This window comes from Callospermophilus lateralis, chromosome 3, assembly GCF_048772815.1.
Source record: "Callospermophilus lateralis isolate mCalLat2 chromosome 3, mCalLat2.hap1, whole genome shotgun sequence".
NCBI lineage: Eukaryota > Metazoa > Chordata > Mammalia > Rodentia > Sciuridae > Callospermophilus > Callospermophilus lateralis.
Window position 1 is genome coordinate 115,570,124 of NC_135307.1, and position 25,119 is coordinate 115,595,242.

Sequence of the window (25,119 nt, forward strand, 5' to 3'; positions counted from 1 at the left end):
TGAGTTCGATCCTCAGCACCACATAATAATAAATAAATAAAATAAAGGTATGTATTTATCTATAACTAAAAAACAAAGAGGCTATGGTTCACTTATCAGGGAATCACTGGCATCTATCATGGTCCTTGAAAATCTCACATTTTAATAGCTTGTCTAGTTAGATTTTAGACAGGGGTTGGCAAACTTTTTCTGTGCTAAACCAGGAGGTAGTAAGATAGTTTAAATTTTTTTTTTTTTTTTTTTTTTTTTTTTTTTTTTGTGTGTGTGTGTGTGTGCATGCGTGCGTGCTGGGGATTGAGCCCAGGGGCACTTAACCACTGAGCCATATCCCCAGCCTTTTGTGGTTTTTTTTTTTTTTTTTGTATTTTATTTAGAAACAGGGTCTTGCTCAGTTATTTATGGCCTCACTAAGTTGCTGAGGCTGGCTTTGAATTTGCCTCAGCCTCCTGAACCCTGGGATTACAGGTGTGAGCCACCCCGCCTGGCTAAATAGTTTAATGTTTTGCAGGCCAGATGCAGTATCTTATTATTTTTTATTATTTTTTTGTAACTCTTTGAAAATGTAAAAACCACTCTTAGCTTGAGAGCTGTACAAAAGTGGCTTGTGAGTCCTGTAATTTGTCAACCCCAATCTAAAAACAGTAATTCCAACAAAGTTGAGATTTTAAAAAAATTCTGGGGTTGGGGCTGTGGCTCAGTGGTGAAGCGCTTGCCTAGCACGTGTGAGGTACTGGGTTTGATCCTCAACACTACATAAAAATAAACAAACAAACAAACAAATAAAGGTATTGTGTTCATCTGCAACTAAAAAAAAATTTTTTTAAATTCTGAGGTATTTTTCTTCCTCTTTCAGGCCATTATCAAAGAACAGCTTCAGGAGACTCAGGGGTTGTGTGAGTATGCTATCTATGTCCAAGGTAAGTCACATATTTCTTCCTAATGGAGAAATATACTTGGCTTAAGTTCTTGGAAAAAGGCCAACTTATGAAATACTTAAATTCAAGTAAATGTTCCACTGAGGTCTTGCTCAGTATTTTTTGAATCTGAACATAATTCTTTGACTTCAGAAGTGATTAGTACTATGCAAAAAATTACTATCATCATTCACCCCTTTGTAAGTTCCTGTCATTCTTTTTCAGAATGGATGCTTAGGATCACTGTCTCACACTGTGGTTTCAGGGCCAGAAAATGCTTTGGAAGAGTTCCTTGTAGTCTAGCTAAAGGATATGAGAAAAGGCTTTGAGGATTTTGTAAAGAAGTCAGGAGGAAGAAGCCTAGAGTTGTACAGGATAAATCAGATGATAAATTGAACTCTTCAGAAACCAAAACAGGAACCATCCACTTAAATTTTACTCTTTAATGCCCAAAGTGGCATTCTTTAGTTTTTCCAGGAATTCTGTTTTGACTTTTAAGTATTAATGAATGGTTTGCTTACCATTCATTGCTTATAATCTTCAAACTAATATAAGCTTTTCTTTTTTTTTTTTTTTTTAACTTTGTTATTTCTTTTTTTTTTTAAAGACAGAGAGAGAAGGCTGGGGATGTGGCTCAAGCGGTAGTGCGCTTGCCTGGCATGCGTGCGGCCCGGGTTCGATTCTCAGCACCATGTACAAACAAAGATGTTGTGTCCGCCGATAACTAAAAAATAAATATCAAAAAATTCTCTCTCTCTCTCTCTCTCTCTCTCTCCTCTCTCACTCACTCTTTAAAAAAAAAAAAGAGAGAGAATTTTTTCATATTTATTTTTCAGTTTTTGGCAGACACAACATCTTTGTTTGTATGTGGTGCTAAGGATCGAACCCGGGCCGCACGCATGTCAGGCGAGCACGCTACCGCTTGAGCCACATCCTCAGCCCTAATATAAGCTTTTCTGATATCATTTGTAAGATACTGAAACATTTAGGATATCATGGCAAAAAAAAATTTGCTCTTTTATTGCCAATATCACAAGTTCTAGACTCCCACTGTCTGATAAATTCTTCCGAAAGCTTAGGTCTAAGAAAAATTAATGGTTTTAATAGGTCACTTTACTGAAAACTAATATAATAAAAAGATTTGACAAAAACTCCTTGTTGGACATGAGGTATTGATTCCACTTGTACCATTCTGGGTTTCTTTCTGTACATTGTGATGTAGAAGTCTGAAGTATAATAAAGTATCTGATGAGGAAGCCCAACATGTTCTTTTTTTTTTTATTTTTATTTTTTTAGTTGTAGATGGACTCAATACCTTTATTTTATTTGTTTATTTATTTATTATGTGGTGCTGAGAATCGAACCCAGTGCTTCACGTGTGCTAGGCAAGCACTCTACCACTGACCCACAGTTCCAGCCCCCTCAACATGTTCTTCTTGTGAAGTTTCTGTGATAATTTGCAAAGATATCTGTGTGTGGTGGATGCTTAGAGGATAGGGAGGTTTGAGTTAACCTTATTTTATAACAAGTTTTAGCTTATGTCAGTTTTGCTTGTTTCAACCATCTGAAGTATTATATGATTATATTTAAGACATAGTTATCCAAAGGATATTTTGCATGTGGTTTCCCATTTTCCCATTTTTCAATTTTTCTGATGCCAGACTCTGTTTCCTAGAACATGATTTTATTTTATCTTTCTTGGCAGCATTGATATTTCGCCTGGAAGGAAACATTCAGGAATCCCTAGAACTCTTTCAGACATGTGCGATTCTTAACCCTCAGTGTGCTGATAACCTCAAGCAGGTGGCCAGATCTTTGTGAGTATTGGCAGCCTGGAGACCCTAAGGAAGTCATGGAATACAATGTAAAATGCATTCTTAGGCTGAGCCTGCTGCTGGCAGACTGATACAGTGGAGGAAAGTAGCTTGATAGGTATAATGGGATTCATTTGAAGAGTGTGGATTAATCTTGAAATCTGAGAAAAAAAGATAAAGTAGTATCAAAGAACTAAGTATTTTGCCAGGTGTGATTGTATGTGCCTGTAATCCCAGCAATTTGGGAGGCTCAGGAGGGAGAATTTCAGGTTTGAGGCCAGACTGAGCAATTTAGTGAGACCCTCTCTGGAAATGGTCAAAATAAAAAAATAAAAAAGCTGGGGATATAGGTTACTGATAGAGTGCTTCTGGATTTAATTCTGAGCACTGGGGGAAAACAAAACCCACCCCAAAACAAATAAACAAAAATACTACCGAAACCAGATATTGTAGTCATTGTACATTCTAATTTGAAGAACAGTCATGCTGCTTATCACATAAATAACACCATCTTGTACCTTAAGTTCTCTAATCATATTGGCAACCCATGGAATTTTCCTGGTCTGCTGTTCAACACTTATTATGATACTTGACACAGAGAAGTATTTTAGTATTTGTTGTATGGATGCCCTAAAGTTTTCTAAGTGAAAGTAATCTCCAAAATATTTATAAGGTGTCAGATTCTCCTTTTCCAGAGTAGTAGAGTGTTCATTAGGGTTCCCTCCTTCATTTTCTTCCCTACATTGTCATTTATGCCTCCACTGTTTTTACATAGAGGCAGGTTTTCCTGTTCATGATCCAGTATCAAGGAAAAATGATGATGTTGATAAATGATGGCAGCTCTTGCTTAATTTTATATCATTTGGCTTGTTTCTTTTTTGGTCTATATTTATAGTACATTATAGAAAAAAAATAATAGAACACTTTCACCAAAATTGGTGTATAATGAGACGAAGGCGCCTTGGAACAGCTGCCAGTGCAGTGCTTACCAAGACAGCTTCTGCTGTTGGTGTGCAGCAGCCTGCCTTGCCTTTCTAGCATGACCAGCCCAAGAAAAATGTCTTCTAGAATTTCCAGAGAGTGTAATATGAACAAAATGTGGCACATGCCTGTAACCCTAGCAGCTTGGGTTGCTGAGGCAGGAGGATCATGAGTTCAAAGCAGCCTCAGTAGCAGCAAGGTGCTAAGCAACTCGGTGAGACCCTGTCTCTAAATACAAAATAAGGCTCCATGGTCAAGTGCCCCCTGAGTTTAATCCCTAGTACCTCCCTTCCCCCCAAAAAGTGGGATTAGTGAAGTTAGACTTCTAAGAATTTTGAGGTAATAATTATGGAAAATGCATCTTTTACAGATTTCTTTTGGGAAAACATAAAGCTGCCACTGAAGTGTATAACGAAGCAGCTAAACTGAACCAGAAAGATTGGGTAAGTAGGGAATTTTCAGTAGTGTCTTTTAGTAAGCATGCTAATGGTTCCATTTATTAAATGACTATCATAAGTTATTATAGAATTCTTATATGCCAGAAATGTATATTCTCAAATTCTATTGATGCTTTTGCTAATTATATGATCAAAAATCATGTTTTCTCATACTTTGCAGATATTGCTACATGGTTTTCTAAGTGTCATTGTTGCTAGTGAGCAGTTACAGTCTGATTCTTGTTAGTAACTCCACTTTTCTCTCTAGAAACTTTGGAGATTTTCTTTTTATCATTAGCATTTCAAACCATTAGCAATAAGTCTAATTGTATTTGATTTATTTATTTCTTCCCCATCTGTTTGACACTCATTTGGCCATTTCATTCTGAAAACCCTTACTTTTCTTTGGGGTGGGAAAGTTTGAGTAGTTCTCCATTACTTTTATATCTTGGTGATTGTGTCTAATTGTAGCAGAAAATTGGACTAAACATTGGCTTTGCAAATTAAGGGGTTATTTTTTTTTTCTTCATGTAACTAAAGTTCAGGTCAATAGTTGCTGGCATTGATTTGGTGGTCCTAGAATGTCCAGGCTGAGACTTTTTTCAAGTATTTGATGATTCTGGGAGAGACATTCATCTCTATGAGAGAAGGAATAGATTGATTAGCTCAGAGAGCTTGCATTGCATGGGTTTCCCTGAAGTTTCGTTGTCACTATTATTTTTTAAGTGTGTTAAATTTGCCAGTCATTTTTCTTCTGTAGGTTTGAAGATTAAGTTGTTTGAGTCTTTTTTATTCTTTTTTTTTTTGTTTTTTTTTAGTTGTTTTGACTCTTTATGCCATAGAATATTTTATAGCTGAGGACAAAAGTGAAGCTACAAGTAAAGGAAAAATCCAGCTAGGGGTGTAGCTTATTTATTGGTGCTGGGTTCAATCCTGAGCATCAACAAATACATTTTTAAAATTCATGTACTTTTTAATTAATATTTTCATCAAATTAATGTCTACTATGTACCAGACAGTAAGCTATACTCTGGAGATGCAAAGATGCTATTTCTGACTCACTTGGATAATCATTCCATTGGTACCAGTTAGAAGTGTTCATTTCCCAAATAGCCAGATACTCTTTACTATGCTTTATAAGTGTCTTAGGAAGACTTCTAGCCCTTCCTTCTTGGATTTACCAGGACATTCCATGTCTGGCTGCAACAGGAGACTAATAATTTTGCCTGACATTATTTTATTTGACTTTTAGAGCAATTCTCTTATGTAGGGAGAATTTTCACCATTGACAAGTGAGAAAGCTGAGGCTTGGAATGACTTGCCAAAGGCCACACAGGTGTGGCTCAAACGGTACTGCGCTCACCTGGCATGCGTGCGGCCCGGGTTCGATCCTCAGCATCACATACAAACAAAGATATTGTGTCCGCCGAAAAATTTAAAAAAAAAAAGCACACAGTGAGTTAGAGACAGAACCAGTGTTAGAACTCAACCTAAAATCTAGGATTGCTCACTTTAATGCTGGAATCTTTCTACCATACCATCTGCATTTGCAGATGTATACAGGATTCCTTCACCTCATAAAAGACAGAATTTGACTCTGATTTATTTTGTTTTCCTTTCCAAATTTCCTTTTCTCTTAGTTTGTTTAAGGCATATAACTGCTTCCCTCTCAAATAATATCTAGAGCAAATGGTTAAAAAAGGTTAGGGTTTAGTTAACCTTCAGGACATGAAAAGGAGAAGAAAGGCTATATTCTCCCCGATTCTGTCTCCATGTGTACATTTCTATAGCATGATAAAGTGAAAAGTACGCAAGTTTTGGAGTCAGGCCAGAGGTCAAGTCCTAGTGTTTTGACATGTGAATGTGATTTCTGAGTTAAGAAAAGTAATTTTTTAAAATGTGAAACATTTATGAGACAATTGGAAAATCTAACTGTAATTGAATGTATGATATAGAGCAGTTAGTAATTTTTGGGGGGTGTTATAGTGGTATTATAAATGGGTTAAAAAAACAGAAACCTCTTTCAGACTTTCAGAAATACATGCTGAAATGTTTTGCTGTTTGTTATTTGATTACAAAAATAGTAAAAGTAGATGGCATATGAATTGGATGAATTCATGGTCATTCCAACTACATTTATATATGATTAGGATATGGAACTAAAAAAGAAGGGAAAAATTCCAGTGCTGATACTTCCTGAATTAATTAAACTTCTTAACCTCTGTGAGCTTCAGTTTTATTTTCTGTAAAATTGGAAAGATTATACATTGCAGATTTGTTGGAAAAATTTAAATAATATATGTAAAAACATCTGACATTGAGCCTATTGTATAATAGGTGCTTAATCAGTGATTGATTCTTGTTGTTATTTTAGGAGTCTTGGAAAATATTAAACTAGTTGTGTCTAGCACTTGTGGTCCATGTTCCTTGGACAGGGACACATCCACACTACTAACCGGGGTTCCTTACAATGTTTCCCAAGAGCATTTTCTTCATTCTTTCTTTCTCTAAAGCTACCCTAAATAGAGGAAAGTTCATTATAAAGTTATTTGAGAGATTCCACAATACTTAAGGTCAAGAGTACAAGTTGACTTATAGTGAACTAGAACTAGAACATTGGCAGCAACCAAGGTAGTTACTCTGCATGTTTGCTTCATCTTTTCTTTCTGTATTCAGAGGTTGGCAAATTTTGTTGTTGTTGTTTTTGTAAAGGGCCGCTTAGCTAGGCATGATAGTGCACACCTGTAATCCCAGCTACTCTGGAGGCTAAGGGAAGAGAATCTCAAGTTCAAGGCTAACCTAGGCAACTTAGCAAAACACCATATCATGATAAAAAATTAAAAAGAGCTGGGATATAGCCCAGTGGTAAGTGCTTTCTTAGCATGTGTAAGGCCCTGTGTTCAATCCTTAGTGTCTGGGGAAATGGGGTAGGGGTAAGGGGACTGCAGCTTAATACAGACTCTATTGTAGCTACTTAGCTCTGCAATTCTAGTGCAAAAGAGCCATACAAAAAAAAGGGACTGTGGCTGTGTTCCAATAAAACCTTATTTATAGAAGAGGGCAGGGAATGATTTGGCCCAAGGGCCATAGTTTTCTGACCTATGCTTTTTTTGAATTTCTGCAGATTGACTGCAATTACATACATTTTATCATAGTGACCTCCAGATGGCGCTGTCTGCCCCCAAGTCCACATCACCTTGTGAATTTAGTGCTTGCAACTAGCTAGATCTGTTCCAATTGTAGATTCCTAGAAAGAGGATTCTGATTGCTTCAGGTGCCCAGAGATGGACAGAGAGGATTTCTTTAAGATGGAGCTATGTGGCTAGCAGTCCTCTCAGCAGGAGCTATGAATAGTTTCTTCTAAGAAAAGGGCACAAAGGATGTGGGTAGTGGACAGCTTTTAAAGAAAAAATGGTAGGAAGATGGGCTGGGTGTGTATCTTCAAGGAGCCATGTAGATCCAGGAAGATTACCTATTTATTCTGCTTTTTTCTCTTATTATTTTAATTTAAAAATATATATAAGGGAACTAATTTTGTAGAATACATATATTGATTATATGAACTCTACTTAGAAAAAATACTGTAGTGCCCATTTCAAAGTTTACACTTTGCTGAACAACACTCTTGATGCCTGTTGTTTCACTCTAATGCTTACTATGAATTATACCTAAGCCATTTTCCTTTCTTTTGTATGTAGGAAATCTGTCATAACCTTGGAGTTTGCTACATTTATCTGAAGCAGTTCAATAAGGTAATTTATAGAAGGGGTGATGGTGGTTGACTGGAATTTCACTTAAGGGTGTGATTGTGTTGCATAGGTGCCATTGCTCATTTTGTATTCTCTCTAGTGTTTACAGAGCTTTAGGAAATGCACCTTATACATTTATCCCTATGTTAATGCTCATTCATCATTACTCATCTTGTTTTCCCTTGCTTTTGACAAGAAAATGGAAATTTTGGAAATACTATGAATGACAGTGTATTCCCCCCCTTCTTCTTTCTCTCCACCCCCAGTGTTTGTAGAAATAAATGTTAGGTAGAAACAAATGTTCAATAATATAGATATCAAAAAGTAAACTTTTAAGTCTTAAAGTTGCTCTCACAGCAACTGATTTTAGTTTTTAATGTCACTGAAAATGAATTTTAAATTTAAATTGAATCCGTTTTCTGGCAATTTTTAGTTTTAACTTTTAGTTTTGCTTTTTTTTTTTTTATGAGAACTTGTATTTCATTGTGATTAAGCTCTAGGCTCAGAAAGAAATGTATACATATTAATTGAGGAATAGAAGAAATTACTGAGAGACCTGAAAGTGATAGTGAGATTGGGTAGAGTGTTCTTCATAAAGTTCCCACTTAGTAGTCATGAAGTTTTATTCTCCAGTGCCACCGAGACTGAGACTCTGAATTGGTTAATACCAATTTGACAATGTTCAATTTGACAATGTTTATAAATTGTGTCAATTTATAGACTGGTATAACCTGATGTATCCCTTGTGGATATGAAAAGAGTCTACACAGGCTGGGATTATGGCTCAGCAGTAGAGTGCTCGCTTAGCATGGGCAGGACCAGGATTCGATCCTCAGCACCACATAAAAATAAAGGCATTGTGTTGTGTCCATCTATTCCTAAAAAATAAATATTAAAAAAAGAGTCTACATATTAACAGTTTTTCTCTTGTGACATATATATATATATATATATATATATATATATATATATATATGAAAAATATATGTTTTGTGGGCCCCTTAGGTTTTCTGAATGGGTTTACAGTTTTATAGCCTTGATTAGATTTTTCTCTGAGAATATTATGAGCAGGTACATTTCAATTCACGGGATTATTTTGAGCCAGAGGAGAGGTGGGATTGGTCTTTAGTTGGAACTGTACTGATGAGAAGGAGAATTATAGTTAGATTTTACTGTAAAGCTAACAGGCTAAGCAAATATAATACCTGGCAATTATATAAACACTTGTTGAAACAGTGAGTCATAGAACTGTTTTGTCTATCTACTAAGATATAAACTTCCCGAGAAAAAGGAGGTCTTAATTGTTACAGCTGTTAACTCTAGTATACCTAGTACCTAAAATAGCCAATAGTCCATGAATACTCATTGAGTGAATAAATGAGAATAAGCCATTTATTCATTTATTTTTATATTTTACACAAATGGAGCACAACTTTTATTTCTCTAGTTGAATGTGAGGTAGAGTCATACCATTTGTGCAATGATACCCATACATAGGGTACCATTTATTCATTTATTTGTCATCACATTGGTGGGGAAAATGAGGCCTACGCTGGGGAAGATTGTATAGTCAGTCAGTGGTGCAGCTAGGATAGAATTTGATGTGGCACTCTACATTGTCCTCTGATGGTCCCCTGCCCTGCCCCGTACAAGGGGTCGAACCCAGGGGCCTTTACGCACTGGGCAACATCCTAGCCCTTTTTATTTTTTATTGGAGATTAGGTCTCACTGAGTTGCTTAGGGCATTGCTAAATTGCTGAGGCTGGCCTTGAACTTGCGATCCTTTTCCTTCAGCCTCCCAAGTTGCTGAGATTACAGGAGTGCGCCACCACGCCCAACTGATGTCTCTTTTGACTTACAAAGTATGAGTCATAGATATGAATGCCAAGCAGAAAACTTTCAGAAAGATTAATCATCTTGGAAGAACTCTACCATGTGACTGCAGAGGCAGACAGCCTGTGTTGCTAGCTGTCCTGTCAACAAGGACAGCTTTAGGACTTTTTGGTCTTTGGGTGGTATGGGCTATTTGCTCTAACATAATATTCCTACATTTGTTCAGCAGGCCATTGTTCTTCCTATGGTGGTGATTTTGTTCTCTTTACTGCATCAAATTTGTTAGGCACAAGATCAGCTGCACAATGCCCTACAGCTTAACAGGCATGATTTGACTTACACAATGCTGGGGAAGATTCACTTGCTGGAGGGAGACTTGGACAAGGCCATAGAAATCTACAAGAAAGCAGTGGAGTAAGTGTGTCTGTTACCTTTAGAGCAATGAGAAACTTAAAAAAAAAAATGATAACATGTGAACTCCCAAGCCTAAGAGAAGATATATGTGATTGATTACTACTTATATAAGTTAGAATGAAAGGTAAGCTAAAGTTTAGATAAGAGCTGCCAGTGAATGGCATCAATAAGGTAGACTGTTTCTTTCTCACCTGTAAAGATGGCTGTTGTAGGCTAGCTGGTAGCTTTGCTCACAAAGCCAACCTGGGATTTAGATTCCTTCCATATTAGTCCAAGATTCCTTTGCCTATATGATTGAAGCTGAGATACTGTAATACAACATCCATGTTTCAGGCTATGGTGAAGGGAAGTGGTACTGGAATCTGAGTATGGAATGAGCATCTGGTAGTGAGTTTAGGTGACCCACAAATTGCACACATAGTTCCTGCTCACATTTCATTGTTCAAAATTGGTCAGGAAGGAACACATAGCTGCAAGGGAAGTAGGCTGACATATACTCAGCAAGATTTGAGGGTCAGCTGCCAATCTGCCATTCTTTTTTTTTTTTTTATACTTTATAATAGATTAATATATCCAGAGATATTATTAGGGACAAAAATCTCTTAGCTCACTAATAAATATCTTCTCTTATTAGCTTGAAATTCATATCTTGTTTTGTTGCTTGGGCTTGAACCCAAGGCCCTACACATGCTAGGTGTGTGCTCTACCCCTGACCTATACACCCTTAGCCCCGCTATCTTGTTTTTCAGGAACATCACTAGGCAGTCTAAACTGTTGATAACTGAACTAAATGGTTTTCCCATGTTAGTGTTCCAGGTTTCTTCTCTAGGGATGCGTTTAAGTATAATAGCTGTAACAAAAATGCTTTAAGTGTCTCATTTGTTTGGTCATTTAAAATGTCTGATCTACAGTTCAAGGCCTATTATTCCTGATAATTAGATTCTGAACTAAACTAAGATATCTATTATTATCAATTGCCATGGTAGTAATTTTGTGGTTATTATCAACCACAACACTGTTTTCTGAATTTTCTTCAACAACGCCTTGTATATAAAAAGACAGAAAAATTCCTTGGTAAGCTATAAAGAGAAAACGCATTTTTCTTTGTTGGTTAGAAGCTAAGATTATGGGACAAGTAGGAAGGAGCCATGTAACTGTGTTCAGTATCCTGTGGTGATGGGGGCAGCCCTGACTCCTGACCCCTGCCTCATAGAAGTTGGCTGTTCAAAAATAGGGCACATAAATCCCAAGAGGGACATTCTTCTGGTGGTTACTCAAGGATTTAAGTCACTAAATTTCCCAAGGAATGAAAGGGAACAGCTGAGCATTTGGAATCTCATCGAGAAGGTAGACACCATTCTTTATGACCCACAGCTTTAGAGTGAATAGTCATGTTGTGTGGCGAAATGGCTGCTACAAGAATCATAGAAGTTACTTGTGTGGCTGGGGAAAGAAATGAAAATGGGTGTTATTATGGCAGAAAGTGAAAGGCAAGTTCTCATCTGAATTGAGAAAGCTTAGTTTAGCCAGCTCAGGCATCCCTTGGCAGGGGTTTTGACTTATCTGGTTCTGGGATCCTTACCAGTAACCAGCATCTTACCTCATTTCCTAAGAGGAGGAAACAGGACCCTTTGGTATTATGACTGTTGAAACTGATGTTTCTGTAGTCAGATAGTCTTAACTCAGTGTTGCTTTGGTTTTTGAACAAAGACATATACTAATGATTGAGATATATTTTACTTGAGCCAATATTTACTTCCAAGGGCCAATTCCAAGTTTCTTTCCTAGGCTGTTATGTGTCTTCCTTCTTTTGTTTAATTTGACTATACTATGGCTTTATGTTTAATTTGGAGAGTACAACATTAGGGGTTTTGGAATCCTAAATTGACACAGAAAATTATGCTGCCTGGCATCCTGAGCACAGTGAAAACAGAAGAAATCCCACAAAAGGGGACTGGCTTTAAACTATGTGTGTTCACGACTGACTTGGTGTTTAAAACTTTGTTCTTTAATTGTATCAGTGTAATCAAGAAGGAAAGTCACACAAAATATACCATAGATTTTTCTTTCTTTCTTTTTTTTTTTTTTTTTTTTTTGGTACCCAGGATCATAGGATGTTGGCCCTAAGAAAAGAGCCTTGATTTTTGTTGTTGTTGTTGTTGAGCAATTTTCCCTATAGCCAGGATTCAGATGACCTACTTTTGAAAAAAATTACCAAATTGCCTTCAGAAATTTCCATGTGGAGAAGGAGGTTCAGCAAAATGTCTCAAGTGTTGCACAAGCATAGGTGGCTATGCTTGTATCGTCTCTTATAACCATTGTTTCCCTCTGAGCATCTCTATGTTGCAGGTTCTCACCAGAAAACACAGAACTTCTTACAACTTTAGGGTTGCTGTATTTACAGGTAATGAAAATTCCACTCATTCATGCACTGATGTTAGAAATGCTTTGGGGTTTGTGCATACAGTGACTTCTCTGCATTTTGATATTTAGCACATTTTACCAATAGTCACATGGAACACATGAATCTTGTTCTCAGTATTTGATATTCTTTGCTAAAGGAATTAACTTTCTTCATTCAAATCAGTCAATTTTAATTCTGCCTTACTGCAATTATAATTCTTATCTAATAAGAAAGAGCATATATGAGAAACACCTGTCTGGTTTGGGGGACTATTATTTTGGCCTCTGGGGACAAACTGTGATCAAGTTAGCATGGCACAGGGCATAGGGTAAAGGCTGTTTCTGTTGCTCCTTCTTCCTGGCCAGGATCTTATAGGAAAGAGAGAAGGCAAGGGCAAAGGACACTGTGTCTAGAATAAAGTCTTCACTCCCTCTTTACATTTCTGAGTGTGAATGGAATTGTTTTAGCTCTATCACTTTTCTATATCAGCCTGAGGACCCCGGGCTCAGGGATCTCTGGGCTGATGAAGCCCTGCTCACACTATCAGTTTCTCTGCTCAGCTGATTCTGCCTCCACCACTGCCTCTCTGGTAGCCTTTATGTTTATTTCATTTTTCTTTAAGAGGAACCAGGAGCTTAACCCTCTGTCTCCATGGGCTTTGACTTGTGAGGCTGGCCCCAAAGGACTGGAGGCTAACTAGCTCATTTCCTGCCCAGAGGCATTATGTAGAACAGCATGAGAGTAGCAGAAATGGTTTCTGGCAAATAGATACTTTGATCTTACCTGGAGACAAATCAGTAAAATTTTAAAAGTCCACAAATATGGGGATTTGGGGTTTTCTTTCTTTCTTTGGTATGTTCAACTCTTTTTTTTTTCTCTTTGTCAAGAAAAGTCATCAATGATTGGGTGTTTTTGTTCAGGGTGTGGTTGGCCAGATTCCTGAACTGCTATGTTCCCTTTGATATCAATTCTCTGATTTGCTTTTTTCAAGCTTGGTGTTTACCAGAAGGCATTTGAACATCTTGGAAATGCACTGACTTATGACCCCACCAACTACAAGGTATTGCAAGCTGTGAAACCCCAGAGCCTTCATAGAGATAGTCCCATGGCTCCTAGAAGTGGTCTGACCCTGGAAGGCAAGGGTTAGCTTCCTCACTGAATACCTGAGAAATTCACTTTTCTTTGGTGGTGCTGGTATCAAACCTAGGGCCTCATGCGTGCTAGGAAGCGCTACCACTGAGCCATACCTCCAACCCAAGAAATAGATGTTTTTAAAGAATTATAAATAAGACTGTATTACGATGGTCACTTGAACCCATGTGATTCAAGAACAGCCTGGGCAACATAGAGGAACTCTGAAATTTAAAAAAAAAAAAGTATACACATATATAAATAAAAGGCAGCTTCTTTATTTAAAATTATTATGAAGTGTGAGTGCTGTGCTTCTAAATTAGCACATTTGTTTTAACAGGCCTGCAACCTCTGCATAAAGCAAAATCAGAGGGTTTTTTAGCTTATGTGTTATTTGGGAAATTGATAAATCTTCCACAGGTATTATCAAAAATAACTATGGTAAAATGACCTTTAGAGAAAGTCAGTGAGATCACAAATTTTGTTAAGATGTGACATTGGGGTTGAGAAAGAAGATCTCAGGTGGATGGATATCCCTGAGGGAGATGCAGCAAGATAGGGTTATTTATTGACACAAACTCAGTCCTGATTTAGAAAGTCATTAGCCAGATACTGTTGGCTCTCCTCCTTGACACTTTTCTTTTGAGAAATGAAAGGGCTGGACTGATGAAGCCTAAAGTTGACTTACCCTTAGTTCTATTGCAGAAGCTATATTTGAGGTGTTTGGAGCACTTGGTGTACCAAATAAGGGTTACAGAGAATAGAATAAAAGCACTATTTACTGAAATACTGACTTTCCTGGATGGAAGTAGGAAACATGAGCTGAGTAAAGCCAGAGACATTTCATTCTTTTCTCTTTGGGTACAGTGCCAAAGAGAGTCATAGTGTGGTGTACCAGAACATTCCTCAGGAGCACTTGTCACTGTAGCTTCGTATTATGTTTCTGGGAGAAGTTTTTCAGTCTTATCTATACTGATGGGCCTGCTGAGTTATCTACATTTAGGAGGCTACTTCATTGCCCTTGCCTTTGGGAATAATAGAATTACTAACTTTCCACATGCCATGTTTTTAGGCCATCTTGGCAGCAGGCAGCATGATGCAGACCCATGGGGATTTTGATGTTGCCCTCACCAAATACAGAGTTGTAGCTTGTGCTGTTCCAGAAAGTCCTCCACTCTGGAATAATATTGGAATGTGTTTCTTTGGCAAGAAGAAATATGTGGCAGTGAGTGTCCCTTCACATTCTTTGTCTTCATTCGTGTGGTTATTGGGTCTGCTGAGCTTGCTCCACCTTTTCATTGAGTGCCCTCTCTCCCCTGCAGGCTATCAGCTGCCTGAAAAGAGCCAACTATTTGGCACCCTTCGATTGGAAGATCCTGTATAATTTGGGCCTTGTCCATTTGACCATGCAGCAGTATGCATCAGCTTTCCATTTCCTCAGTGCAGCCATCAACTTCCAGCCAAAGATGGGGGAGCTCTACATGCTCTTGGCTGGTAGGAGACATTATTTATATGGAAACCTCTTCTTATGGTCTATAATGAGGGAAAAATGAACTAGAATCAGTGGCTAAATATCCCATAGAAGAAAGGAAAGACAGTGGAATGAATCTGACATAACTTTCCTGTGTACATAATACAAGTTGGACTTGAATAGCACAGGGAGAATGAGGAACCACTGTGAACAGAGGCTACAGCCATGAAATCGCAGTGTCCCATGCAGTTAGTGGGCACTATTGTCAGAGAATGTGGTGGAAGATGAGTCAGATAAAATAATCTGGGGTCAGATTTTAGAGGGCCGAGAATAGTCCAAGGGCTGTAGACTTTATCCTATAGGCTGCCTGTCCAGGCATAATCCTAGATCTTATAGGTGTCTATTATAATTGCCTGATGGGGACATGAAATAGGCAGGGCTTTTTAGAAGAACTCTCATTGTTTTGTACATTAGGCTTCCAAGAATTGATTTAAAAGAAGGGAAGTGTTCTATTGCTAAATAACAGTTTAAAGATCATGGAGAACCACTGAGGATTCTTAAGTAGGGCCAGTGATGTGGTTAGATTTATTTGTCAGTGAGTGAGACATCTGATACCACAGGAAAACTAGAATGGAGGCAAGTGGAGACATTTTCGCTGGGGAAAATGGAAAACCTGATTTGGCTTAAACTAGGGCAGTGTCAGAAAAGAAACTACAAAAGTAGAATGCATAGAACTGTTAACTATGAAGAGGTATCTAAGTGGAATGAGAATATACAGCAGTGCCATAGTTGATGGGGCAGAGGAGGAGTTCACTTCGGGGTTGGGTTGGCATGTGTGTGGTGCTGGAGATCAAATCAGAGCCTCTCATATGCTGGGCATGTGCTTTTCCATTGAGCTACACCCCCAGCTCTGGGAGTGGTCTTGAAATACACTATTTTGTTTTCTAAGCTTAGCTCTCCTCACTTTCTTGGTTGCAGTGGCTCTGACCAATCTGGAAGATACAGAGAATGCCAAGAGAGCCTACGCAGAAGCAGTTCGCCTGGATAAGTACGCTACTGGGGGAAGGGTACTGGGGAAGGTGGGACTCATCAAAGCCATAAGGTGGTATTGTACCAGTAGTGCTGTTTGAGTCAGCCAGACACTCCTGCATGGCCATCATACACAGCAGGACCAAATGTAGAAGGATATGGTTCCTGAGGAAGCAGGGCTCAGCAGGAATTAATACTCTGAAGAAATATTTCCTTTCCAAGTTTAGTAATCAGGAAGCCATAGAAAGCCAGAGGCAGCAGTGGCCTTGGATTGCTGATTAATTGTGGGCTAGCTGCAATATCAGATGGAATTCAGGGCACAGCTTAATCTAAGATAAACTTGACTCTTTCAGAATTTATTCCACTAGCATCTACTACAGTAGGGCCCTTTTACAACCTATCCTGAGTGTTCTCTGTTGAGGGCTGAGACCAGACTTGGTCCCAATACCTGCTTTACTTGTTGAGCAATTAGTTCCTTGATTCTTTTCCACAAGTGTACATAGCATATTCCCACATTACTGGGTATTGGAGAAATCTCCACTCAATCAGTTTTGTTTTGTTTCAAATAATGAGAAGGATTTCTAAATGTGCATTTGTTGCAAAGCTCCTGCTCCATAGTATCTGTCTGCCTGCCACAGGTGTAACCCTTTAGTAAACCTGAACTATGCTGTGCTGCTGTACAACCAGGGTGAGAAGAAGGATGCCCTGGCCCAGTATCAGGAGATGGAAAAGAAAGTTAACTTTCTCAAGGATAATAGCTCTCTGGAATTTGATCCTGAGGTATGTCTTTTATTAGCTCTCATGAGTCGTTTTAAGCAAGCTGTCAGCAGACTTTTAGGTCACTCCAAAATAATGTAATTATAAAGGTGTTCTAGGCTCATGACTCTTTTTGGCTTTGATGATCTTTGCAGCATGAGTTTGTCAGTTAGTTACAGTCCAAGGTAAACTTTTCTAGAAGAAAATAACAGTAAAAAGAACTTCAGGCTTACTGATTTGTTATTGCTCATTTGAGTTGAGGTCTGTGTCTCTGCATAGCTTCTTCCCACTTCCCTTCATGTAGGAAAGGCAGAAGTCAGCCCAATGATACATCAGACTTCAGTTGGTGGTTTTGAGATCCTACATGAGCCCTCTTGCTAGCCACTAAAGACAGTCTATATTCTCTGCCCTTTCAGAATGATTCCTTTGCAGTAAATACTTCCTCCTTCAAATGCTAGCCAGCAGACACCATTTCAGCTAACCCTCTTGGTTGGAAGATCCAAAATAGGAGGGTTGACTAGTCTCTGCCAGTCATGCTTATAACTCTTTTTTTTTTTTTTTTCTTTTCTTTTCATGTGGACACAAGATGGTGGAGATGGCTCAGAAGTTGGGAGCTGCTCTCCAGGTTGGGGAGGCACTGGTCTGGACTAAACCAGTTAAAGATCCCAAATCAAAGCACCGAATCAGTTCAACTGGAAAACCTGCTGGTTTCCAGCAGCCTCTGGGCTCCAATCAAGCTCTTGGACAGGCAATGTCTTCAGCAGTTGCATATAGGAAGCTCCCTTCAGGTAGGAGGCTACACAAAGTTCCATAAAAATGTAGTGGGTACAAGCTGCCTGTGCCAACAAAGAGATTACAACTTTGAGTGAGGCTTACATTCTTCAGACTCAGAATATGATCAGTTTAGTATTGGCCAGAAGGAGGAAAAAAAAAAAACTAGTATCTGTTTTCTTACAGTAAGCTATGTAGTAGGTAACAGCATCAGCAGACTTAACTGTAAGGCAATACAGTCTTTACAGTTTTGGAAATACATTAGCAAGGCTGGGCATGATGGCACATACCTGTAATCCCAGCTACCTAGGAGGTTGAGGCGAGAAGATTGTGAGTTCAAGTTCAGTCTACAATTTACCAAGACCCTGTTTCAAGTGTAGGATGGGGGAGGAAATACATTAGTAAATAAATTCTGTTATACAGTCTTGCTTTAATTTTCAGTGCTTTATTATAGAATGGTATGGTACAGGAAATTGAAGATTTTTTTTTCAGTGATTCACTGAAGATAAACTTGACAGTTTATTTATTTAGTTACTGCCTTCCCTCATAGCTGCAGATACACCATCGTCTTGCTAATTTCCCCAAATTTGGGTTTTCTCTTGAAATTTAAGAATTTATGCTAATTGTTTTGTTATTAGGTGTTGGCGGAACATCCCAGCTCACAAAGCCACCATCTCTTCCTCTGGAGCCAGAGCCCATTGTGGAAACATCAGAGCAAACAAGAGAAAAATAGGAGCAGGATGACCCTGGAGTAGGGGTTTCTGGGTGAGGAGGTACTGGACCAAGGGATGTTATATGATCAGGCATCGTGGAGGCCAGCACTATTCCCTGTGAGCACCACTGAATTAGAACACAGGGTATTACCATGCTCACGAGGAGCCTAAGGCCTGTGCAGCCCTTTATTGGCCCGATCCACCAGGACATGAGGAGAAGACAGTCTAGTAGATTAAGATTTGGAGCAAGGCGTCGGCTGTATGTGAAACTTAAGAGCTAGCAAGGCACACGAGCTGTTTGGTTTTAAAAGAACTTTTATCTCCTGGTTGATTCTCCACTTCCTTCATGCAAGGAAAGGCTGAGAGACCTCTTGTAGTAGCCCTGTGATACTGAAGCCATGGCTTAACTGGGATGATCTTCAGACTGTGGGGTAATCCATCTGCAAGGCAAAGATAAATCTTGGATTGATAATATAGTTTTTTCACAGTCTGAAAGAAATGATGAAAAAAAATGCTAAGGTTGAGGCCAGACTGGTAAGTATCCAGCTGCATTTGCCGAAAGGGAATTCAATAAGTCCCTGTATTTGGTTCTTACAAGAGGTCAGAGTCTAGAACCAGATCATGTCAGAACTAGGAGCCATGAGCTGGTTGGGTATCAGCACCAAGGATTTTTTAAAAAGGGAAAAACTTCTTAGCTGAGAAATTTTAGTATAAGACAATCAATGATAATAACCACTAACCATATGCTATCAATATATTATCTATATGTCCTTTATAAGATTATGTATCATTATTCCTTTGGGGAAAGTTGTAACTCAGGTGTAAAAATAAGAGATCACATTAAAATGTTTAAAAAAGTATGATCACTGTCCTCCCTTACCTGTTTCCAAGACTAGTTTCAAACTAGAGGAAGAACTTCTTACTTGGTATCAGCAGCAGCCCTGCCCTGATAGAGGGCAGGCATCAATTTGCTGAGAGCTTGTCCCCACTTTTCACTTAAAATGCCTTTTACTCACCATAAGTGGAAGGTTTTCTGCCTTCTATTACCAAACCAAACTGTGTTTGGAGTTCTTTATGACTGGACATGATTTGACATTGAAGAAGCAGCTGAGCAATTCTCCATATCTCAGAAACAGAGCAAGGTATCAGAAGTAGAAACCCTTATCTTAGTGAGTATGTGACAGAACTGGGCATCCTGATAAGTTGAGAAAACTCAGTTTCTATATTAGTGTGAAGGCTAACATACTAGACTGAACTGGTCTAGTTGAAAAGGTTATTGTAGAGGTCTCAGTGAGATGAGAATATAAACAAAGATGGAGAGGAAGAAGGAGACATGAGAGAGATTCAGGAGCTAAAATCGACAGAAACTAGAGATTGACTGAATGTGGTTTTAGGATGGGGACCCATTTCTGGAATTAGAGTAAAATAATACTGGGGAAATAAAATTGAGGGCTGATTGTGGAGTCTACTTTTAGACATGTTTATCTTCAGGACTTCCAAATAATGATATCACTAAGATAGCTGAATAGCTGGATTGCAGGAGTGAAACTGGTTTGAAGATGAAGATTCAGGAGTAATTTGGATTTGAATGATAGCTGAAAATCATAGATTTGAAGGTTTTCTTTGCGGTAAGGTACTACCATGCATCCAGTGATTGCAGTCAAGCCAGCAATGCTTTCCACATTAACTTGGGCTTAGATTTTCTTAAAACTTAAATACTCTTAGGTTGTTCCTGTTCAGACTTTTGGAATGTGGATTTGCATTCTGGTGGGAAAACTATTCTAATTTCTATTATGGGGGTTGCTTATCACAATTTTAATAAAATTAGGAAACTGAGACTGATTATATAATCAAAGATACAGATGTGGTTTTTGATGATGTGAAGTAGATGCAGGAAAATACAAGTATAAACTAGCATGATATAAACAGTGTCCTTACTGAGTAATATTAGTGCAAAACCCATAGTTCCCAACAGTAAAAGTGAGGTGTACTTTGTCAAGAAAAAAATCTATTATCGTTTGATAATAGCAAAGTAGCTAGTGTTGAACTAGTTCTCCCACAGATAACAAATATAAGCAATATGAAATATTATCTTGATTTAATTTTTTTTAAATATATGCTTATTAAAGGAAAAATTACTACATTGTGAGGCTGAATCTAAATAAATACAATATCTATAAAGGATAAGGGGTTAAAAGAGACTGAGAGATTGCTGTTAGAGTTTATGTGGTAGGGTGAAAAACTAATGCTTAAAAGGGGGTGGAAAAGAAAAACAGAAAGATCAATTCCCACCCCAACAGAACCCAGAAGGAACAAAGAGAAAATAAGTAGCAAAATGGTAAGTGTAAATCCTATCATATTGATAATTAAAATGAAATAAACATTAAATTGAAAAAGCACAGAGAAAAAATAAAAAGCTAAAGCCCAGACTTGTGCCATTGAAGATATACTATGAAAATAATCAAAGAAGAAATTTCTGTTTCAGCAATTGATAGAAATAATAAGTGGAAAAGGACACATCAACCACTTTGACTTGATACTTATTATAGAATCCTACAAGCAATAATTGCAGAATGCACTTTTTTTTTTCTTTTGGTGTTGCAGGGGACTGAACCCAGGGCCTCATACATACTAAGGGAAGTGCTCTACCAACTGAACCACACCCTGAGCCCAGAATATATATTATTTGTGGTGCACACAGTACATTCAGCAAGACAAATCATATACTGGGCTATAAAATAGTTCTCAAAAGCCAGAAGATAAAAACTTGGAATAACTTCTAAGACAAGAAGTCACAAGATAAATTATAAAATATTTTTTAACTGAAAGATAATGAAAATAAAATTTATAGGATTTGGCTTTAATAGTGCTTAGAGGTAAATGTATAGCTATAAATGTTTCTTATACATTTAAGAATGTATAAGCTAAGAAGAGAAAGAATAAATAGAAGGAAAGAGTAGACAAACATTAGACAAATATTAAAAGTTTAGAAAGCCCACATTCTATGGGAGAGGTAATTCCCCAGTTAAATGGATCAAGAAGTAGACATATTACCAGTATCAAGAATAAAAGGGTACAAGATTAGATTCCACAGACATGAAAAAGATAAAGGGATATTATGAACAATTTTAAGATAATAAAACTGACAGCTTAGATGGAACAGAAAAATGATCTTTGAAAAATACTACATACTATCTGGGCTCAGTGGCTCACACTTGTAATTATTCCCAGTGACTGAGGAAGCTAAGGCAGGAGAATCACAAGTTCAAAGCCAGCCTCAGCAACTTAGCAAGGCCCTACATAACTTAGCAAGACCCTATCTTTAAAAAAAGGGGTGGTGGTAGTGCTAGTGCTGGGGATGTGACTCAATGGTTAAGAGCCTCTGGGTCAATATACAGTATCAAGGAAAAAAAAAAAAAGAAAAAGAAAAATACAACATACTAAAACAAGATGAAATGTAAAGTCTTTTTAAGTCTTATATATTGAAGATATTGAATTTATGTCAAAGGTTACCCTTAAACTCTGGCGCAGATGATTTTACAGGCAATTTTTTTTTTGTGGGGGGGGGATGGAACCCAGGAGCGCTTTACCACTGAGCTACATCCCTAGCCCTTTTTAATTTTTTTATTTTGAGATAGAGTCTCATTAAGTTGCTGAGGCTGGCCTTGAACATGCAATCCTGTCTCACCTCCAAGTTATTGGGATTATAAGTGTGCACCACCACACCTGGCTTCACAGGCAAGGTTTTTTGTTCTTCGTTTTTTGTTTTTCTTTTTTCACCCCAGTGCTGGGGATCAAACCCCAGGCCTCATGCATGCCAGGCAAGTGCTATACCACTGAGCCATATCCCCAGCCCATTTTTATGTTTTGAGACAGGATCTCACTAAATTGCTTAGGGCCTAAGTTGCTGAGGCTGGCTTTTGAAATTGTGATCCTCCTGCTTCAGCTTCCTGAGCTGCTGGGATTACAGGCAGACATAACTATGCCCAGATAGGTATACAATTAAAATATACCAAATCAAATCCATATAAAAGTAGATTAATATGTATATTATGATCTTAATCCTCAAAGCTTTATTTAATATTTGAAAACAAAAAGCATTCACACATGCATTAACAAAAGAGAAAAATTAACAAATTAGAAAAAAGATCTTAGAAATGCTTCATGCAAAAGACTTTTCTGGTAAAGGACTGTTATCCAGAATATACTGAGAACTCTTAGAATTCCATAAGAACATAACCTGATTTTTAAAAATGGACTGAAGACTTCATCCCACCAAAGATACATAGACAACAAATTAGCATACAAAAGATGTGCCATTTCCTATGCCATCAAAGAAATGCAAACTAGGTCTGGGGCTGTAGCTCAGTGGCAAAGCACTTGCCTAGCATGTATGAGCCACTAGGTTCAATTCTCAGCACCACATAAAAATAAATAAAGATATTGTGTCCATATTTTAAAAATCTTTAAAAAAAAGATACCATTACATATTTATTAGAATGGTCCAAATCCAGAAAACTGACGACAATACCAAATGCTGACAAGGATGTGGTATGGCCATTTTGGAGTTATTTTAGCAAAATTAAAAAATAATAATAATAAATAACTATACCTTTACCATATAATTTAGGAACCACATTCCTCCTAGTATTTCCCCAAAGGAGTTGCAGACTTATGATCATACAAAAATCTGCACACAGATGTTTATGGCATCTTTCTGCAAACTAATTGTTCTAACTTGGAAGCAACTAATATGTACTTCAGTAGGTAAATGGATGGATAAATTGGGGTACATTTAGGTAAAAGAAGAGAGCTATGAATTCATGAAGACTTTGAAGCTAATTTAAAATTCTACATACTGTATGATTCCAACTTTCTAACTATGGCATTCTGGAAAAAGCAAACATGAAGACAGTAAAGAGATTGGTGGTGGCCAGGAGTATTTAATAGTAATGTTAAGAGTAGACAATTCTTTCCTTGGTTTCCTGAACTTAGGGACAAAGTATGTAATACTTCAACATTGCATTTTTTTTCAACAAATGCCCTTTATCAGGTTAAATATATTCCCTTCCATTTTTGATTTGTTAAGAGTTGCTTTGTGTGTGTGTGTGTGTGTGGCTGTGCTGGGAATTGAACTCGGGAACTCAGGGCCTCTAGGCAAGTGTCCTACCACTGAGCTATATCCCCAGCTCTTGCTGAGAATTTTTAGGATGGCTTTTTTCACTGCCCTAAAACTCATCTGTGCTGTTCATCCTCCTCTCAACACCCCTGACCACTACTGATCTTTTTACTACGATTCCAACTTTGCCTTTTCCAGAATGTCATATTGTTGGAATCACTCAGTATGTAGCCATTTTAAATTTACTTCTTTTCATTTAGAAATATGCACTTAAATTTTCTCCGTCTTTTCATGATTTGCTAGCTCATTTTTAAGTTGAAAATGGACGTTTATTTTATTTATATGTGGTGCTGAGAATTGAACCCAGTGCCTCACACATGCTAGGCAAGTGCTCTACCAAATGCCGCAGTCTGGCTGGGCACAATTCAGGAGCCACTTATCAAGCAGAAACGAACTTTATTTTTAGAACACACATGAAGCACCACAGGAGCTCTTCAGGAATTCCCTCAGAACCCAACTGCCACCACGGGCTTCCCACAAGCCTCTCAACACCCCCCCCCCCCCCCGCTCTTGAGGCCGATTGGCTGGGTCACGTGGATGGAGCCAAAAGAGTCCCCCAATGAGCAGCTCCGTGGTCTGAAAGGGCGGGGAAACAGCCCAATGAGCATCACCGCAATGAGCATCACCGCAGAGGAGCCAATCAGCTGGCAGCTGGAAGTTTGCTGGGGCCCCTTCGGCTGTGGCTCTCAACATCTCCCCCTCTCTGTTTAAACAATAAGCATGTGGCTTAGGGACCGTGCCTGCCTTAGGTTGTCCAATAGTACATATGGTCCTTACCCATCATCCGATGAGCCGACCTCAAGGCGTCAGCCTCCTGTCTTAGGTTGGTACCATTGCAATTGGATCTTACCCGTCATTGACTACTGATCCAGCATACAGCCACACCTGTGGATAACAAGCATGTGGCTTAGGGACCAGTAGTCCTAGCTCATTTCTTTTAGTAGAGTTATAGCCAGTGCAATAATGTCCAAAATATATAGAAAGAAATAAAGCTCTTATAGATGATATGGTTGTTTATCCTGGAGAAATCTGAAGGCATCCTAAAATAAAATAAAACTATAACACTTGATAAGTGAATTTTGTTAAGGTTCTAAGATACAAGGCCAGTGTATAAATATAAATTGTATTTTTATATATTAGCAAGAAACAATTTGAAAATGAAAGTTTGAAAAATACCAATTTAGAGTCAAATATATTTGCATGAAATAGATATGAATTTAACAAAATGTATTTTCTACTCTGAAAACCACAAAAGCATTGCTGTGAAAAAGATGATTAAAATAGAAAGATATACCATGTTCTCTGGAAGATTAAATATTGTTAAGGTAAAAAATTTTCCAAAATTGTTCTATAGATTCCTGTCAATCCCAGCAGGTTTGGGGGTAGAAATTGACAAGCTGTTTCTAAACTCTTAGGGAGGTACACAGGACCTAGAACATCCAAGGCAATCTTGAAAAAGAATAAAATTGAGGTTAGCTAGCCTGGAGGCTGAGGCCACAGGATTGTAAGTTAGGCTAGCATCC

General features: G+C 38.1%; 1 protein-coding gene across 4 annotated transcripts in view; it reads left to right on the top strand.

Annotated features, from left to right (window-relative positions):
• Bbs4 (Bardet-Biedl syndrome 4) overlaps window positions 1–19,861 on the top strand; it is a 60,779-nt gene extending 40,918 nt beyond the window's left edge. For all 4 annotated transcript variants that reach the window (XM_076851056.1, XM_076851055.1, XM_076851054.1 and 1 more), the window contains 13 exons: window positions 854–917; window positions 2,620–2,731; window positions 4,080–4,152; window positions 7,845–7,898; window positions 10,015–10,142; window positions 12,492–12,546; window positions 13,538–13,606; window positions 14,750–14,902; window positions 15,000–15,171; window positions 16,127–16,196; window positions 16,816–16,957; window positions 17,520–17,721; window positions 18,343–19,861. In XM_076851056.1, the coding sequence (XP_076707171.1) occupies window positions 854–917; window positions 2,620–2,731; window positions 4,080–4,152; window positions 7,845–7,898; window positions 10,015–10,142; window positions 12,492–12,546; window positions 13,538–13,606; window positions 14,750–14,902; window positions 15,000–15,171; window positions 16,127–16,196; window positions 16,816–16,957; window positions 17,520–17,721; window positions 18,343–18,437 (1,389 nt within the window). In that variant the 3' untranslated portion in view covers window positions 18,438–19,861. The remainder of the gene's footprint in view (window positions 1–853; window positions 918–2,619; window positions 2,732–4,079; window positions 4,153–7,844; window positions 7,899–10,014; window positions 10,143–12,491; window positions 12,547–13,537; window positions 13,607–14,749; window positions 14,903–14,999; window positions 15,172–16,126; window positions 16,197–16,815; window positions 16,958–17,519; window positions 17,722–18,342) is intronic.
• The last annotated feature ends 5,258 nt before the right edge of the window (window positions 19,862–25,119 follow it).